Source organism: Cornus florida, unplaced genomic scaffold (genome assembly GCF_030987335.1).
Source record: "Cornus florida cultivar Cherokee Brave unplaced genomic scaffold, ASM3098733v1 CherokeeBrave_3.0.0_Hap2_Chr05, whole genome shotgun sequence".
NCBI classification, from domain to species: Eukaryota; Viridiplantae; Streptophyta; class Magnoliopsida; order Cornales; family Cornaceae; genus Cornus; species Cornus florida.
In genome coordinates this window covers 14893564-14913933 of record NW_026775575.1, presented here as the reverse complement: position 1 = coordinate 14913933, position 20370 = coordinate 14893564, and the positions used below count along the sequence as shown (strand labels likewise).

The following is a 20370-nucleotide window of genomic DNA, read 5'->3' as shown; positions in this document are numbered from 1 at the left end:
ATGGAGGCTTTGTATGCTAAAACTTGTTAATGGAATGTAAAGAGGCTTTAGGCCATGTTGGTACATCTATTTTATCATATTGCATGCACTTGCATACTCACTTTGGCAAACAACACCATCCTTGATGAAACAAAAACTCTAAGTAGCATTTTTAGGGAGTTTTACACTATTCTGTTCCAGGGGCATTTCAGGTATTTCACAATGTATTTTTTTCATTTTTCCTCATGATTCACATAGAAAACTCAAATTTGAGGGGGGTTTCTTCTTTGTGTTTCTCCAGAAAATGCCATCTTGACCCTCAAAAATCCATATTTGTCCAAAAAATCTTTGCTGCCAGGTTTTGCAGATTTTTAGTGCAAATGTACTTGGTACTATTCATCGACTTTTTTTTGAAAAGTATGATGACCGATCCGAAACTTCTGGGGGTCTTGTGGGTGTATTTTAAGATTGCATTTTCAATTTAGGCAATTTAAAAACCTCCTGAAGCCCTATTTCCTTTCCTTGGGCAGCAGCTCGGAGAAATTTTTACCCCCTTGAACAAATTTTCTTGGGGGTATTCTGGGTATTTTTCAATGTATTTTTTTTGTTTCCATTCTTAATTGGGGTAGGAAACTCGATTTTAGGGGGGGTTTCTTCTTTGAGTTTTTCCAGAAAAGTCCGTTTAGATGCCCGTTTTTACTCTCAGTTGCAACAGTAGTGGGCTGTCCTCGTCGGGCTACCACGACATCATTTTTGTTTTTGACCTTTCTCCTTCGTCCGGACTCCGAATAATGAAATTCTTGAGTCCATTATGTTTAACTTTTCATTGTCTTCCCAACGGTGTGCTCGATAACACTTGAATCCACTTTTATAAAATGACCATTTTGCCCCTAGGTTCCTTTTTGTCTGTTTTGAAATGACACTTCCGCATTTGTTTTCCTTTGAGTTCCATAACCTCATTGAGGGTCACATTGGTGTCTTAGAGACGCATTGTATCTCTAGAGACCGTTGTTTCACCTTTCGCTTTCGCATTTCGGATCCGTTATCGGGTCATCTTTTGGTCATCACTGACGCACCGGGTTTACAAAACTTGGGCCGTCACAACAATACCCTCATTGACCATATAATCTTTGCACTATCCCAAGAAATACTCATATCCACAATCAGATCAAAGTGTTTTGATAAGTTTACCTAATCTGTGCTCCACATCAGTCTTGACAATTTCAGAATATACCAAAAATTTAAGACTTGTGTCGCATCAGATAAATTTATCCAAAACGTGAGTAATCTTGCTTGGATGTTCATAAGACCACACGTGTCTGTGTGTACCGACTCCAATTGTCCTTTATGTCTATTTCATTTGGCTGATTAAATCCTTAGAGTTATCTATCCTTCAAAATAGGATTCACAAGTTTGGTTTAGGCTCCTCTGCCTCACAAGGTTATAAACCTTCTTTGACCAAACTTTGAATCTTATTTTGACTGATTATAACCCAAAAATAGACACTAAAAATATAATGAATCAAGAATAACAAATCTTCTCTTAACATTCAATCCAAAAAATGCAACATTAGTTTCTACATCTTGCAAATATTAAGAGTTTGTGATTATAGTATATTAACCATCTTTCAATGCACCAGAAGCAATCGCACATCTATTCAATTTTATAAAACTAGTTTTTCAAAATAACAATACAGTTTTTATAAACCATAAGTAAAACAAGAATTAGATTGCGTCTAACTTCTGTGCATAAAAATAGTTCTTTAATACTAATATCCTCATACTCTCTAATTTCAGATGTAATACTCCCATTGACTTAACTACAACCTTGGTATCAGGTCAAGTACAAATATATATCCATATCATCGAGGCTTCTGGATTCTTGAAATCCTTACAACGAATCGCAAACATGTTTAGTGGCTCCAGAATCTATCAATCAGGAATTAATAAACACAACCATATAACATGGCTTAATGATTAAATATACATTTTCCTATGCCACGTCATTGCTTAAATAGTTCGTCCTTCAGTGTCTTAGTTAGCGGGAAAAGAAACAGTTTCTTTCGCCCTCAACATACACTGCCTTATTCCCTTTAACCTTTTGAATACCCATGTTTTGTGCTAGCCTAATCCTTCTATTTTCCTTCCTCTTTCCTTTGCCCTTCCACTTAGGCCTAGAAGAAGATGATGTAAACTAGGTTAGATTGATAGGAACGCCCATACTTCTGATTATCCCTTCATATGTTACCAATTCTATAAGGATATCAACGAATGTGAACTCAAACTGGTTCCTTATTTAGTTCATTCTAAAAGAGTCAAACGAGTTTGGTAACAAGGCAATAATCATGTCAACTTGAAACTTTCCACCTAAGTCAGCCTTATTGACCTCCAGTTAAATTTTTAAATAATAAACAATCATTTTTCAAAATCCAATGTCACACTGGAGTTCCTCAGGCTATCTTGATGGTATTTAAATTTGACACAGTACTCAAGCATATACTTTATCTAATCTCACAAAAACATCTCATTGACATTTAACATGATGCTTGAAGAAAATAAAATAATACAAATGTTAGCTTTGGAGCATATTCGAGATAAACTCTAGAATATTGCACCAAGTCATATCATTTGCCCTATCTAATTTATTAAAAGCATTAATGTCAAATTCGGTATCTCAAAGTAAAAGGATTAAGTATAGGAGTAGTAAATACATTTTGTACCCTTACGTTGTGAATAAAATATCTAAGTTCCTTTTCCAGTCATTATAAATGAGGTCCACATACATTGAATATGCTAGCAAGCAGATAAAATGGATTAGACATAATTAATCTGAATATATATGCATTCATACAATATGCAAGGTGAATTATTAATACTATCATGCATACTTCAAATTAAAATGAGTTCGTCATCCACATAGTATAATAAATCTCAATAAAATAAGATTTCATTATCACTATTGGTGAACAATCCCTTTTAATTAATGCAGGTCCCTCAACTCCATAGCATAATAAATCACACAATCAATACATCAATAACTTATCCTGTTGAAGGAGTTCATTATTACCATTGTTAAGATTCATTTGCTATTAGGTGAGCACTTCCATTAAAATAATAATATGTGGGTCCTTTAACCATTGCATGAAAAATCGGATAACCAATACGCCAATAACTTATTCGGTTGGCGAAGTTCATTATTGCTATTCGCGGGCAAATCACATCATCTCCATATCTCTTAAGACAATGCCTTGTCTATCTATATGAAATGATTCCCGATTATGTTTAGTCTTTCTAAAATCACCGAGTGTAAACCACTCTGTTGGAGAGCTAACACTATTGATTTTAGATTGAGTGTATAACGTTATTAATGCTCTAATGAAAAATAAAACATTAAATAACTTGTCATTATAATCTAGACTCTTTAAATCATGCGTAAAACCTTATTTTTAAAGATCTAATTACAATGAACATTTCATATTTTTATTTTCATGAGACAACCATTCTTGTAATATTAAGACTCTTTAAATCATGCGTGGGGCCTTATTTTTGAAGATCTAATTACAATGGTTTTAATAACGAAGGCCATGGGGTAATGTATAAAAATTCTCGCTCCCACTCAATTTTTAATTATTTATAATTAGGGTTTTTAATTTATTCATTTACATGATATGATGCACGCAAAACGTCTTAATTTTAATCCAATTAAATTTAGAAAATATTTGGACTTTAAATGATTCACTAATATTTAATTTGAGGCACACTTTAAAAATAATTTACAAAAAATAATTTTTCGTTTCCCAATAAGTGCCCTCTAATTAATTAATAATCAAAACCAATTAATTTTCATAATTTAATTAATATAAATCAAGTAATTTAATTAAATATCATGGATCCAATGTATGAACAATAATTAATCAACAATTATTTATTCCATACATTTCATACATCACATAAATAAATAAATAATAGACAAAAAACAAATTAAATGGCCAATGGAATCAGCTTTTAACATTTAATTGCTCTAATAATTGCACAAGGGTCTTCCAACAGCTTGCAAACATCCGCAGGAGGCTGGTACGCGCTTAGTGAAGCAAAACAGCACCCAAAGTAGCAAATCAACAGACCTACGCGCCAAGCACACGCTCTGACGCGCTCCCACGCGCTTCCATGCGTTCTGATGCACTTCCACGCGTTCTGACGCACGCTCATGTGCGTGTGCTTTGAGGCAGCGTGTTGCACGCTTTTTTTGGGGCTGGAATGATTAGCGCGTGGTCCTCACACGCTGATGTTAATGAATGTGCATGATGCGCACCATTAGGTGCGCTACACTTGATAATTTCCCCTCTGATCTTGATCCGACAGCAGCTGGTGCGCGTGCATGTAGACCGCGCCACACCGGATCATCCGTCCACCTTCCGGCGCTGTCCCTTACTGCCGGCAGTACTCCGGTCGCCGGAAAATCGCCGAATAATTCCAAAAAATTAATAAAAATTTCCAGAAAATTAAATTGAGCCTCAAAAAATTCCAGAAAAATTTTGAAAAATTCAGAAAAATTCCAAAAAATTATTAAAGCAAAATTTAACCCTTTCAGACCTTCTTGAAGCTTCATAGCATCCTTTGATGAAGATTACATGGCTTTAAATAAATTTACAATTTGAAATACAATGGAAAAAATAAAATTACATCATTGAACTTTCAAACGGCTAAATCAAAGCCTTAATTACATTCATTCAAAGATAAAATTACATTCAATTAATCTATAAGCTTCATCCATGGCCCAACCATACATCATCATCCATTCACAATTATACATACATCATCATGTACCAATATATATCAATATATTAATTCATACATCAACATACATCAATAAATAAATATATGCATATCAAAATTGGATCCATGAATGATGAATTTTGATAAAAATATGATCTCTAGTAATGAATCAAACCATGCTCTGATACCACTGTTGGGAAACATGTTAGTTTTAAAAACTTTTCGAGGGATTTTCATTCACAAATCTTGATTCATCACATAGAGACAACTTTTATGCAAAAAATCCTCCATTAGATGAGAACGCTAACCCTAATTTCTAGAGAGAGAAAATATATTCCTTTTCCTTCTTCCAAAAAATCACCTCCTAAAATATACATAAACCATGTATATATATAGGCAACATAAAGATAAAGAAAAGGAAATAATAAATCCTTCTCAATCTCTAATTCACATGTCTTAAATCTAATAGAATTCAAATATCAAGTTGGGCTATAAGTGAGAATCCTTTGGGCTTATTATTTTATTGGCTACAATGAATTAATAATTGACCCGGTCTATGGACCCAATTCAAATAATTCATAAATTAATTTCTACTCCACTAAAAGAAATTAATTGAACTCCAATTAAATAATAAATAACCTTCTAAGTCAATATTAGAATTTGACCCCTCTATGCATAATTAGTTATCGGATAAATAAAGCCATTAATCCGACTACTTAATTAATATATTTATTTTGGTACCATTAATTATTTTTAGCTCAATCACAATAAAACATTTGTTTGATAAAAATAATTTAAATAAATAAATATACAATAAATCATTTTGTCTAAAAACACACGAAGGCCTTCGAATTTACTTTGTGATCAACCATAATCAATACAAAATAAATACAAGTAGCAGTGATGCAAATATTGAAAATATAACCCTCTAACTATTAATTACATAATTACCGAAAGTGTCGGTCTAAGGATTCCGAAGATTCTGCCGAACAAATCAAAGTAATTACTAATTAATAAAAGAGTCTATACTTCTCTCATGCTTAAGAGTCAAATGCCATAACGGAGATAGGGAGTAATTGCATACAACGGCTCTCGCAATATATCTCAGCCTAACGTGGATCCAGTTCAAGTCTTAATTAATTATGAGTTCATCCATAATTACCGACTATGAACAATTTATGATTACTATTTATATTCATATATTGATCGCCATCACATACATATATAAATATCTCTTGTAATCAAGTGGACACTATCAATTCTATAATGAATCGAAATATAATACATTGAATTCACTAATTGTATAAAGCATAAATATTTCAGAAACTTCAGGAACATATGTCACTATAATCCAAATAGGAATTTGCTATGCCAGGGCATATAAATCCCAACAGGTCTTGTGCAGTCGACAGATCTACAGGTCATTCCAATTTTCCAAAATGGATATTCCACTCTCCTCCTATTCCTTCAAGAATGATAAATATATGTTTGTTCTTTGGACTTTTAGGTATGCTCTGATAGATATGGGGTTGGACGCCCCCGACCTTCCAATGGGATGCTCTCCCGTATTCCTTTGAAAAGATATAAGTGATAAGCGCCGAATATTATATATTCAAGCGCCCTAAATTGCATTAGTAAAGTCCGTTGTATGTTAATTTATGTAGATTATCTTCATTTCTATGTTTTTATGCATTTTCAGGTTCATTGGCCAAAATGGAACAAGAATAAGGCCTTGTGGAATCTTGAGCAACAAAAGGTGCCAATGCTGAATTCTGGCAGCAGTAGAACCTGGGCTTTCCTCGCCATTTTGACCTTCCAAACTCGAGAACTGGACTTCCCTCATAACATGAAAGATTTATAGATCTGAATCAGCTTTCCAAATCTTCAAACGGTTTGTCATTCGGAGCTCGGAGCAGAGAGTTATGGCCTTGTTACCAGAGGCGCGCAGAACTGCCTGGCAGCAATGAAATTCTGCCTTGATCTTCATTTTCGACCAACCATCCTTAAGAATTGGATCTCCACCAAAACATGAAATATTTAGAGCTCTGAATTAGCTTTCTAAATCTTCAAATGGTTCATCATTCGGAGTTCGGAGTGCAAAGTTATGGCTGTTTAACCAAAGTAGGTCTGGGCGGAGCAAGTGAAGCATGGGCATTTTTACACTAAATTCGAGTGCTCGAGGCCTTGCTTAGAGTGCTCGAATTTTGGGCAGAATGCCCTTCGGAAATGGCTCATTTCAGCCCACTTGCACCTTGGTTTCTTCACTTTGCTTTCCTCTTTAATGAAGTGGTTGGAGATGTTGGTTGGTGACCTTTTGGTGGTAGATAAGGCAAGGAAGGCCACACATATCATTATCCCATATTCTACAAGATTAGAAGAGAGAGAAGAGAGCAAGGAGATAGAGTTCTTCAAGCTTGAAGAAGGGAGCACGAAAATGGAGGAGGTCTTCAAGCTTCTTCCTTCTTCCATTGCTCCTATGGGTAACTAAATCTTCTCTAGGGAGGTGATGAAGCCCCTCCCTTGTAAGCATGTTCTAGTGTAGATTTTACTTTTGGGATTTCAATGTATTATTGTTGGTGATTTTATGATCTAGAGCATCATATGTGTTGTAATGAATTCTAATGTCTATACATGATTATTTTGAGCTATTCATCTTGTCTTAGATGGTTTCTCTTCCTAATCATATTGCTTGCATTTCCATAGTGACAATGGAAGTTAGATCATAGAATGGTTTTAATGGCATGGAGTTTGAGAACTTTGATAAATCATTGCTTAGGATGCCCTTTGATGGTTTATACTTGATTCTTAACTTTGTGTGCTCTCATCATTTAATTAAGGGCTTGATAATCTTTGGCTTAGGGAGCATGTTGAAGACTACACCCTAGTTTAGGTAGTTCAAGCATGTGAATCTTTGATGGATTATTCTTGTTTTTGATTTAATGAACCTCTTGAGGATAGTATAGCAACCAAGGGTTGTTATGTGTCATGACCATCATTTATGTTGATTTTCCCAATTTAATCTCAATCTAGAATTTGTATAGGGTTGGAGCGGATTCATTTCCCTAGTTTTTCTCTATTTGTATTTCGTTTCTTTTTAATTCTTGCAAGTTTCTAATTTATGCAATTTCAATATTCTTAGCTTAAGTGACAAATAACAAAACCTTTATAAACCCTTCATCATTCTAGAAAGATTCTAGACACTAAGGTTGCTGTAAGACTAGCGCAGTCCCTGTGGTTCGACTTACCCGACCAATAGCCCTATTTTACAATGATTCGTGCTATTGCGAAGGTTGATGTATAGTTGATCAACCGATCAATTTTTGGTGCCGTTGCCGGGGACTGCAAACGGTTTAGCAACCAAAGTTTAGGGTTAATTTTAGTTTGATTGTGAATATTGTGTCTTGTGAATATTCCTTGCATGTTTTGATCATCTTTGTGTTGTAAGATTCTAGGGACTCGGAGCTCGCCGTGGGATTGCTAGCAAATTGTAAGTCTAGAGGACCCCAGGTAAGTCTCTTGACTTCTAGTTTCGCATTGTGAATATTGTGTATGTGTTTAATTTAGTTGTGAAGCCCTTGTCGAGGCTCTTAACTTGTTTATATTTTGTGTTCAAGCATCGGTCCTTGTCGTGGCCATTTACATTTTCTGTCTTGATAATTGAGGAGAAAGGGAACATCGTATGTGGAGTTGTGGTTGATGAATTGCTTTGTTGAGTATATGCTTTGTTGTTGATGTTCGGTCGTAGGTCACTTTCCTTACCCACAATCGATTCTCCCATTGATATTAACTCTCTTGAAAGAACTCTTAGACGGAACCTTAGGGAACCCACTCTTACAAGGGACCTTGAAACTGAATTCAATATAATGGGGGATAACGTAGGAAATCCGGGGAATGAAAGGGCTGAAATTCCTAATGTAGAACCAATGACTCTTAGAGATCATTTCATTCCTACCACCTATGCTTCTCCTTCTTGTATAGTGATGCCAAACATCGATGCAGCTCAATATGAGATCAAGTCTAGTACCATTCAAATGCTTCCATCATTTCATGGCTTTGATAATGAAGATCCATATAAGCACCTTGATGAGTTCCTTGAAATCTGTTCGACCATCCGGTTGAGAGGTTTTCCGGACAATGCACTTCATCTCCATCTTTTCCCATTCTCCCTAAAGGATAGGGCAAAATATTGGTTGAACTCCCTCGCTCCCAACTCTATTACTTCTTGGGCTCAATTGCAACAAGAATTTCTTAAGAAGTACTATCCGGTGAGTAAAACCAACCAAATGAGGCGTTCCATTCTAAGCTTTTCTCAAGTTGATGGAGAACAACTCCACGAGACTTGGGAAAGGCTACAAGATCTTCTTCGAAAATGTCCTCATCATTTGATCCCAAAATGGCAATTAGTGCAAGCTTTCTATGTCGGTTTGACCGACACCCATAGATTTATGGTTGACTCTTCTTGTGGTGGGATGTTCATGTCCAAGAATACGGATGAGGCTTGGACCTTACTTGAGAATTTGAGTGAAAATTCACTTCAACACAATTCTCGTAGGGCTCCGACCTCAACCACTCCAAAGAACACCAATCCTTGTCAACAAAAATCAATAAGGGAGGAATCATCTCAAGTGGATGCCATAGCTCATAAATTCTACCAATTGATGGCACCACATCTTCCTCCTTCATTGTCTCAAAATTCGGCAAGTTCGGTTTGTGCCTCATGTAATAGTCCATTTCATCTCTCGGAAGATTGCCCCACACCGGAGCAATTTCCCAATCCCAACCAAGAGCAAGCTAATGCCATGTTCTCACGGCCCGGGAACAATCCATATTCAAACACCTACAATCCGGGTTGGCGAGACCATCCGAATTTTTCGTGGAGGCAACAAGCCCCACAAAATTCCCAACTTCAAAATCAAGGGCCTCAAAATCAGCCCTCTTCTCAATATCAAGGTAGGCCTTTCCAAGCCTCTTCAAGCTACCAACCTCCATACAATCCAAATGTCTCCACTCAACCTCCTGTGAATCCAATTGATGAGATAGTGGCTGCAAACAAGCAAATGATGGAATCATTAAATGTGCAAATGATGGAATCATTAAACAAGTAAATCATAGATTCCAACAAGCATCTCTTGACATCCTTGCAACCTACTCTCCAAATGGTTCACTCCCATACTCAATCCATAGCTAGGCTCGAAAATCAAATGGGACAAATAGCTAACCAAGTGAACCAACTTCTTCAAAAAGACAAGGTTAAGCTTCCCGCTCAACCATTTGAAAATCCTAGAGGAATGCATGTGATTGATGAAACCCCTCCTCCGAGTGGGCCGACTCATGAACAAGTTCAAGCTATCACCACCCTTCGGAGTGGTAGAGTGGTTGACAACAAGGTTGATGGAGACGCAAGTGAGAAAAACCCTCCGTTGAAAAATCCAAATTCAAGCTCTTCAAGTCCAAATCTAAGTTCTTCTTGTCCAAATACCATTCACGGAAGTCCCACGCATGTCACCCCAAATGTGGAAACTACTTATGAGCCAAAAGCTCCGTTCCCTCAACGTCTTCAAGAGTCGACACATTTTGGGAATAAGAATTGCAAAATTCAAGACATGTGGGAGGTCTTTAGGCAAGTAAAGATCAATCTTCCTCTCTTGGATGCTATCAAGCAAATTCCTCCCTATGCAAAATTCCTTAAGGATTTGTGCACTCAAAAGCGCACTTCCAGAAGTCATTTACCAAAGAAAGTGAGGTTAACCGAAAATGTTAGTGCGATCATTCAGCACAGCACTCCTCCGAAGTATAAGGATCCGGGTGCCCCCACAATCTCTTGTGTCATTGGTGACAACAAAATCGAGAGGGCCCTCCTTGACTTAGGAGCTAGTGTGAATTTGATTCCATATTCGGTTTACCTACAACTTGGTTTGGGAGATCTAAAGCCAACTCCGATAGTGTTGCAATTTGCTGATCGATCTATTAAGCAACCACGGGGAATTATTGAAGATGTGATCATAAAAGTGGACAAATTCTACTTCCCGGTAGACTTCGTGGTTCTTGATACGGAACCAGTCCATGATCCAAGAAAACACATTCCCATAATTCTCGGACGTCCTTTTCTAGCTACAGCTAATGCTTCCATTAACTGTAGATCTGGATTGATGGATATCTCTTTTGGGAATATGAATGTTAAGCTCAATATCTTCAATGCTGTGCAACTTCCTTCAGATGACAATGAGTGTTTTGAAATCACTATTGCTGATGAACACATTCAAAATCCAATCCCACCTCCTTTAACGGAGGATCCCCTACATGCTTGCTTGGTCCCTTTTGATTTTGAGGATTTTGGTGTGGACAAATCCATTCGGGAAGTCAACTCCTTGCTTGATATTCCATCACCATTTTCCTCTCCTTTATGGGAAGCACCAAATCCATCTCTATCGTGGGATTGTCCATCTCCTTCCATTTCTTCACCGGAGTTACCTCAACATTTTGAGGGTGAACCACCGGACAAAGGTAAGGAGAATGTTGACAAGTTGCTGAAAATTCTTCCAATCATTCCAGCCCAATCTAGAATCATTGTCCATGATACTCAACCTGTGAACAAACCATTTGAGTACAATGAGGTATATGACTTGGAGATTGCAAATATGGAAGGTCATGATCCTACCATTGTTAGTCAAAACAATGACATTCAACGAGCCTCCATAATCTCGAACAAGCAACACCTTTGCTTAAATCTGAAAATAAAAGAAGTGAGATTAAAAGCGATGCTCAAATCCTCTAAGGCCAAACTTGTTTCTCTTTGGAAGGATCAATATCCCTCACCATTCATTGATCTAAGTTTGAGACCATATGAAGGAGGCAAGTTGCATACGGAGCGTTAAGGATCCATCTCTCCAATGGATCCTGATCCTGGTTCGTCTAGCTATCGACATTAAATTTAGCAAAGCAAGGGAAGAAATTCTTTCGATGTTCCAAGCTTCCCTACCTTCTCAAATTGCTCGTGCCTTGAAATTTTCTGGGAAATGGTTTAGAAAAGCCAAAAATTTGATTTTTCTGAAATGATCTTCAGTTGCGTTCCGCAATTTTAGACTGGCCTCTTAGACCTTCTCAGCTCTAATTTTCATTCCCGGAAATTTCCATCGCTTTCGAGCAAGTTCATAGGATCTTTGGCATGCAACTCATGTGCACAACCTCTCATTTTCAACGCATTGTTGGATCATGGTTCCCCAAAATTTTCCATGCATTGGAGATGAAATGCAAAGTTTGAAAATTTTTCATCTAGGCATTAGAAATGTTGAGCAATTCGACAATTTTTCCAAAAATTTTCCATCCATGCAGTGGAATGGACTGAATTTGCAAATTTTAAAATTTTTTCCATGCTTTAGAGATAAAGTGCTAAGTTTTAAAAATTTTCCATGAATTGTGTGATGTTGCATTGAAGAGATATTCAAAAATTCCAAAATTTTCAAATTCATTCAAAGTCTGGAAATTTTCCAAAGATGATGCAATTTGAAAATTTTCTTCAGTTCATTCAAGCATTATGAGACAATTTGAAAATTTTCAGAAATTCTTCCATTCCATGGGAATGACATGCAAAATTTTTTTGTTTCCAAGTCGCCAACTTGCAAAATTCCTGGAATGATGTTGCAAATGCATCAAATGGCATGAAAGTGCATGCAATAGTGCTCACTGTCTCCCATGGAATGAGATTGCAAATGCAAATGCATGGAATTTCCATGCATGGACTCCATTTTGAACAGCTTCCATTTCCATGTTGCTCACATTCCATATTCCATTGCAACAAATTCAACTTCCATGGTGCTCACTGTCTTGCATGTTTTCCCTTTCACTCCTTGTTTCAGTCCTCACAGCCGAGCTCACCCCCTAGCCTACTGAGCCAATTTCGTGCCCTCCAAATCCCATTCAGATTGCTCCAAATTACCACACCAATTTTGCATGCTCACTGCCCAAGTTTGGAGCGCTCTAGCTTCCATTTGGATTGCTCCAAACTTCTCCACCATCATTCCGAGGCTGCTGCTTGTATTTAGAGCACTCTAATTCCATTTTAGAGTGCTCTAAATGTGAACCAATCTCATCCCAAGCTACTGCCTTCATTTAGAGCACTCTAGCTCCTATTTGGAGCACTCTAAATGTGAACCATCAATCCCACGCTCACTGCCTTCATTTAGAGCACTCTAGCTTCCATTTAGAGTGCTCTAAATTTTCAGCCCAACATCCCGCAACCACTGTCTCCAGTTCGAGCACTCGAAGGCCAAGCTTCGAGTGCTCGTAGCTGCTATCCCACTGTAACCCAACATACCGAACTCTCTGTCTTCAAATCGAGCACTCGAAATCCCATTTGGAGTGCTCGAAATCTCTTTCTCACCCAAGGCATCCAACTATGAAACCAACCACCATCGGCACCATCCAAACATGCATGCCAACCTTCCTAAACCACCTCACACAACACTAACCCCTCATCATCCTCAACCATGCATGCCTTCCACGGCCACCCTCCCAACACAATCCCAACCATTCACATCAACACCATGCACACACCAACCAAACCGACCACCACCCCAAACTTCACCCCTCTCTCATTCACCAACCAACCCTCACACAAGCCTTCTTTCTCTCGGCATCTACACACACCAACACCATGCAACCCCCATGCATGCCCCTCTCGGCATCCTTTTTTTTCCCAACCATCCAACCAACCTCACCAAACTTCCTCACCTCACCCCACCATACATGCCACCATCTCTCTATCGGCACCTTCACTCCCTAACCACCCACCACCCTTCGCACTCAATCAACCCCATCCTCAATTCCTCCACAACACCCTCATGCATGCCATTCAAAAAAAAAATGGCACACTTTTGGCATTCTTTTGCTATCCATTTTACACTTGTGGCTAATGTCTGCATTTATGTTTTGTTTGGATTTTTATCTTGCACTACAATTCAGGTTAGTGTTTTTAATTCTGTTTTGATTTTCCTTAAGAGCCTATGCTTTTACATTTGTATATTAGTTGTGTTTTGCTAGGTCTTCATGTCCAAGTTTGGGGGAAACACTTGCACATTCACATAGATGGAAACCTTTGCCTTCCTCACTCCACTTGGTATTATTGTTCTTTAACCCTCTCTGTTCTTATTTTCATTTACTTGTCTTCTCACATTGAGGACAATGTGACATTCAAGTTTGGGGGTGCATTTATGCATTTTTGGTTTTGCATTTTTGCTAAGCAATGATATTGTAATTTGAAACCTGTTGGAGATGAAGCATATGTTTAAGACCTTGTGTATAGAAGCAATTGTGACATTTTTGAAAATAAAGAAAAATTTGAGTTGAAATGATCATGTAGATTCAAATTAGTCTATATAAATGTCTCAATTAGATTCTCGCCGGATTTGACACTCTTTTAAGCTTCACAATGCACAGATGCACATTGGAAACTTAACTGTGAGGCATGCAACTTGATTGACCTTGATCTTGGCCTAGTTAATCTGATTTGATGAACCTAATGGATGAATACTTTTGGCATGAATCTAACAAAAAAAAAAAAAAAAAAAAAAAAAAAAAACTGAGAAGGAAAGAAAATAATGACCAGTTGACGTTCGTAGCCTTTCCAACTCGAGCTATTAAGCCCTAGGAGTGTCTCTACACTTAGCACCCTAAAGCCGTCTGGTTTGGGAGTTGTTGGCCTAACGCTTGCTACAAGGGTTGGTTAGAAAGCTTAAGGGACTTAAACATTGTACGGTCATTCAAAAAATAAACTGGTAATAAACATGGTTTGCTAGAGTTCGTAGCCTTTCCAACTTGAGCTATTAAGCCTTTTGGAGTGTCTCTACACTTAACACCCTAAAGCCATCTGGTTTGGGAGTTGTTGGCCTAACGCTTGCTACATAAGTTGGTTAGAAAGCTTAAGGGACTTCAGCATTGCACAACCATTCTATGTTTCGCTTATGAGTTACAATAAATTGTCAACAAGCAATAAAAGTTGTCTTGTAAATAAAATCATGCCTTAGGAACCTCATTTAAAGGGGAATTCAATTATTTGAAAACTTGTGCTTTGGAATTGGAAAAGAAAGTAAAAGCTGCATGTTGAGAATCCAATTCACTTTCACTGAAGCTAGAGTTGATTTCCATTCAAGAGATGATAATTGAGTTATTTATATAGACTTTGATGTTGATGCATGTATGTGGAAATGTATTTAGCCATTTTTTGTATCAATGCTTCATATATGCAAGGTAGTCTTACCAATGACCCCATCTCCAGCTCTTTTTCTATTTCAAGTTATTTTTGAGCAATGTATATATCTTATTTTACCATGGATGATATTTTTGCAGTAGCAAGCCCATGGTTGTCTTTTCATTAAATTTTTCATTGTAGTTTTGCTAAGGGACTAGCAAAATGTAAGTTCGGGGGTGTGATAAGCGCCAAATATTATATATTCAAGCGCCCTAAATTGCATTAGTAAAGTCCGTTGTATGTTAATTTATGTAGATTATCTTCATTTCTATGTTTTTATGCATTTTCAGGTTCATTGGCCAAAATGGAACAAGAATAAGGCCTTGTGGAATCTTGAGCAACAAAAGGTGCCAATGCTGAATTCTGGCAGCAGTAGAACCTGGGCTTTCCTCGCCATTTTGACCTTCCAAAATCGAGAACTGGACTTCCCTCATAACATGAAAGATTTATAGCTCTGAATCAGCTTTCCAAATCTTCAAACGGTTTGTCATTCGGAGCTCGGAGCAGAGAGTTATGGCCTTGTTACCAGAGGCGCGCAGAACTGCCTGGCAGCAATGAAATTCTACCTTGATCTTCATTTTCGACCAACCATCCTTGAGAATTGGATCTCCACCAAAACATGAAATATTTATAGCTCTGAATTAGCTTTCTAAATCTTCAAACGGTTCATCATTCGGAGTTCGGAGTACAAAGTTATGGCTGTTTAACCAAAGTAGGTCTGGGCGGAGCAAGTGAAGCATGGGCATTTTTACACTAAATTCGAGTGCTCGAGGCCTTGCTTAGAGTGCTCGAATTTTGGGCAGAATGCCCTTCGGAAATGGCTCATTTCAGCCCACTTGCACCTTGGTTTCTTCACTTTGCTTTCCTCTTTAATGAAGTGGTTGGAGATGTTGGTTGGTGACCTTTTGGTGGTAGATAAGGCAAGGAAGGCCACACATATCATTATCCCATATTCTACAAGATTAGAAGAGAGAGAAGAGAGCAAGGAGATAGAGTTCTTCAAGCTTGAAGAAGGGAGCACGAAAATGGAGGAGGTCTTCAAGCTTCTTCCTTCTTCCATTGCTCCTATGGGTAACTAAATCTTCTCTAGGGAGGTGATGAAGCCCCTCCCTTGTAAGCATGTTCTAGTGTAGATTTTACTTTTGGGATTTCAATGTATTATTGTTGGTGATTTTATGATCTAGAGCATCATATGTGTTGTAATGAATTCTAATGTCTATACATGATTATTTTGAGCTATTCATCTTGTCTTAGATGGTTTCTCTTCCTAATCATATTGCTTGCATTTCCATAGTGACAATGGAAGTTAGATCATAGAATGGTTTTAATGGCATGGAGTTTGAGAACTTTGATAAATCATTGCTTAGGATGCCCTTTGATGGTTTATACTTGATTCTTAACTTTGTGTGCTCTCATCATTTAATTAAGGGCTTGATAATCTTTGGCTTAGGGAGCATGTTGAAGACTACACCCTAGTTTAGGTAGTTCAAGCATGTGAATCTTTGATGGATTATTCTTGTTTTTGATTTAATGAACCTCTTGAGGATAGTATAGCAACCAAGGGTTGTTATGTGTCATGACCATCATTTATGTTGATTTTCCCAATTTAATCTCAATCTAGAATTTGTATAGGGTTGGAGCGGATTCATTTCCCTAGTTTTTCTCTATTTGTATTTCGTTTCTTTTTAATTCTTGCAAGTTTCTAATTTATGCAATTTCAATATTCTTAGCTTAAGTGACAAATAACAAAACCTTTATAAACCCTTCATCATTCTAGAAAGATTCTAGACACTAAGGTTGCTGTAAGACTAGCGCAGTCCCTGTGGTTCGACTTACCCGACCAATAGCCCTATTTTACAATGATTCGTGCTATTGCGAAGGTTGATGTATAGTTGATCAACCGATCAGTAAGATCTCCAATCTCTCTTTCATGCACTGGTTTTTGAATGAATCAAAACATGAGACTAATGAGATCACTACCCACATGTTCAGGTGCGGATATTCTGCTTGAATTTGTTGAGAGAGTGAAATTTTTAAAGTGACGAGGGTCAAGGCTAGGGCTGTGAGGACAGATTACAGCCAGAGATGGTTTACACTCGTGCACTCTACTAGCTAGGCCTTTCATTTTCCGTGACTATCAAGATATTGCAGACAATGTAAGATCCTTTTTCACTCTTCATACATAGGATGCTTCATAACGAATGTAACATTGAATTTTGGTTCGTCTGTAGGCTGCGACTGCACTAGAGACTATCCGAGACATAACAGTGGCTTCTCATCGATCTTATAGGAGACATGACATGTCCTACCATTGATGACCCTCTTTATAATCGATACCAGAAATTGGGCTGCTCGGTTTCTGCTCTTGAGAAGAATTCTAAAGATTACAAGATGATCCTGAACTATTTGGAGAAAACATATGAACCAGTCAAAGTTTGTAAGACTTGTCTCCCTACGTTGTATGCATGCATATATATGGTTGAATTATTTTCACATGTTGTTAGGGAATATCTTCTCATTGTCGAATGCTATATTTTAGGGCTATGGAGTGTCGGTTGACAAAGTTTATGCAGTCGAACCAAGTGCTTGCCCTTCCTATGATGAAATCAAGAAGTTACCAAACAAAGCCCTCCTATGGTGTGGTATGCAGCAGCATGTGGTTCTTATTTATTTAGCTCTCTTACCCCATAATTTCTTCTCTTATTGTTGTTTAGGTACTCAGAGTTCAAATTTGTTAAGACATTTGCATAAAGGTTTTCTGCCCGCCATATGTTCCCTTCCTGTTCCTGGATATATGATAACATATTGCAAAAACTAAAATTTTCCAGTTTGGGTGATTATGCTTGCTAATATTGCACATTTTTTTGTTATAGTTTCACAAGGCTATCGTTTGCTCGGATGCTGCAGCAGAGGTTGCTAGATACAGCTTTACTGGAGTCAACAGGCCAGAGGGGTTCTTGCTTTTGGCTGTTGCTTCTTTGGGGCAGCAAGTTATAGAGTTCAGGAGCCCACCTGAGGTATATATGTGAATTGGTTGGTGTTTTTATTTTATTTTATTTTATTTTTTTTATTTTTTATTTTTTCCAAATCTGAAGATGTAGTCTGTTCTTATAATTTTAACCTCAAAATCCAATTCATTGAACCAGGACACGAAATGGTTGGAAGAGAAGAAGATGGGAGTGAAGGGGTTGGGGAGAAAAAAACGGATGAATCAGAACACTTTATCTGGAAAGACAACATCAAGGTGCCATGTGTTGATGATGGTTCATGAGTAAGATGAGGAAATCACTCCACGTAAGCCAAGAAATCTGAGATCAGTATCCAAGTGGAGATCCAAGCAACACAATGGATTTTCTAGGTATGGAGATTAAGAAATGGAAGGCTGACCTCGGTACCATGTGAGCTCGAGCTTATCAGAGGATAGCTATTAATGCGGTGGTTGTTGTCTTAAAGGCTCCTTAACACCCTTGATTAACACCCCTTTTTATAGTGTTTACCTCCTCGGTCAATGTCTTTTAGTCCTTTGGCTGAGTCCACTCTTACCCAAAGGTTTGAGGAACTCTTCTTCAGACGGATGAGACATTGATGGAAGGGCCGCGACGCTTTGCCCCCCCGTGAAAAGAGGTAACGGCACTCCCTAATTAATACGGGTCTTATCAAACGTCTTTCGCAATTAATGCATTCCTTATCTTTCCTTTCTCGAGCTTAGGTACCGAGTATCCTTTCCCCCTTGTGTTGGCCTCGGGCTGAGGCGAGCCCTTGGATCTCAACCACCTATCTACATATCCTCAGATTCCCGTGCTTCACGGGGGGGGGGGGGGGGGGGGGGAGAATAGGTTCCTTTCAAGGTCCTGCCTTCATGACCTCGCAGGGTCTTATCCCAACTTTATCCCAAGGTCTTCTTTGCCGAGAAGGGAAACGCGTAAAACAGGTCAGTCGAGGTCACTCTTTCAGAGAGCACCCTCGAGCGAGCCAGGGGGGTAAGGAGCCCATCCGACTGGAGCGGGGCGCATCCACAGTAAAGGAAGGGTAGCGACCCCTTTTTCGGCTAGTAAGTTCAGTTATTGGATAGGTAGCTCGAGAATACCTAATCCACCGTGGGCACGCCAGGTAAGCACTGGCCAGTTGTGCCTATGTTATAGAGGTGGCGCCACTTAATCATCTATCGTGGCGCGGTCATCAACATTTTACCCCCCTGCTCGAGGTCGTTAGGAGGGGCGCTCGAGCAAACCACTAAATTTAATTTTGTCATTATTTCCACCGAAGGGTTATGTCATTTAAGTATCAAACAGTCATATCACTTTAGGGGTCGTGTCGCTTTGGCTTCTCAATCCACGTGTCGCCTCTTTATTGGTGTGTCAGACTAAGACGCTTCGGGTCTTGAGTCGCGTCCTTTCATTAGCTGGAGGCGCAATACTTGGGATGCCGAGCCTCCATATTTATAGCATTTTTTTTTTTAAAAAAAAAAAAAAAAGGCACCAACAACACTCATCCTTACTCGCCCCTCGCAAAAAGGCTTCTTGTTCAAAGCAAAAGACAATGGCAGTTCATGATAATGTCCCTGATGTCCCTTCTTTGAATGAATAGCGAGTGGCCCCATACTTTGGCCCGAGCGATACCTTCTGGGTCAATAGCGATGCATTAAGTGAGGTAGATGAGGCCCAGGAAAGCACACTCTTGTTCAAGGGAGAGCCTTACGCGCTTACAGGGGCGCCCATTTAGCCTAACTCAGTTTTACGATTCAGGGTAGAGCGCGTTGACTTTCCTCACTCCAGCGTTGCCTTTACGAGTCAGACCGGTCATGGACTAAGGTGGGAGTTATAGACAGACGTAATTCTATCTGGCGTTGAGTTCTCAGGGATTTTGTAGGCTTCAAAAATTACGGACGCTGTCCGAAACACCCAAGAGTTAACCATACCTCGGGATGTCCATGATCTCGCCCTCCTATTGTCTCGGTGAAGCCGAGATACCCATACCTTTATCATTTCTTGGGGAGAATTTACCCCTACTTTGGAAGAATTGGTGCAGCTTATGTGCTTGAATGTTTTTGGTGAACATGACCCCAGCTCTTAGTCCATCCCTGAAGACGAGGTCAAGCTTGCCTCCAAGCTTCGCAAAGGTGTCACCTCGGCAGGAAAGATAGCCTCGCGCTATCAAGATACTGGACTTCTTGAGGAATTCCTGGAGATGGGCAAGAAGTGCACGTTTGTATCGTTCTTACGCTATTATTTTCGAGACTTCCCCCCCCCCCCCCCCCCCAAGGTCAAAAAGGGGAGGAATCTTTTAGTGGCCTGAAGTGCAAGGACTCAGCTTGCCTTGCCGCTTATATCTTGTCGTGGCTATCCAGGTTTGTTTTCCCGGGGCCTCCTG

General features: G+C 38.7%; 1 protein-coding gene across 1 annotated transcript in view; it reads left to right on the top strand.

The window, feature by feature from the left end:
- LOC132309043 (protein ADP-ribosyltransferase PARP3) overlaps positions 1-20370 on the top strand; it is an 84261-nt gene that overhangs the window by 54182 nt on the left and 9709 nt on the right. Inside the window, 14 exon segments of the mRNA XM_059807396.1 lie at positions 6149-6174; positions 6262-6319; positions 7785-7789; positions 10685-10698; positions 16993-17037; positions 17040-17113; positions 17115-17156; positions 17232-17282; positions 17284-17433; positions 17540-17642; positions 17715-17796; positions 17873-18017; positions 18147-18192; positions 18195-18263. Coding sequence (XP_059663379.1) covers positions 6149-6174; positions 6262-6319; positions 7785-7789; positions 10685-10698; positions 16993-17037; positions 17040-17113; positions 17115-17156; positions 17232-17282; positions 17284-17433; positions 17540-17642; positions 17715-17796; positions 17873-18017; positions 18147-18192; positions 18195-18263 — 910 coding nt within the window.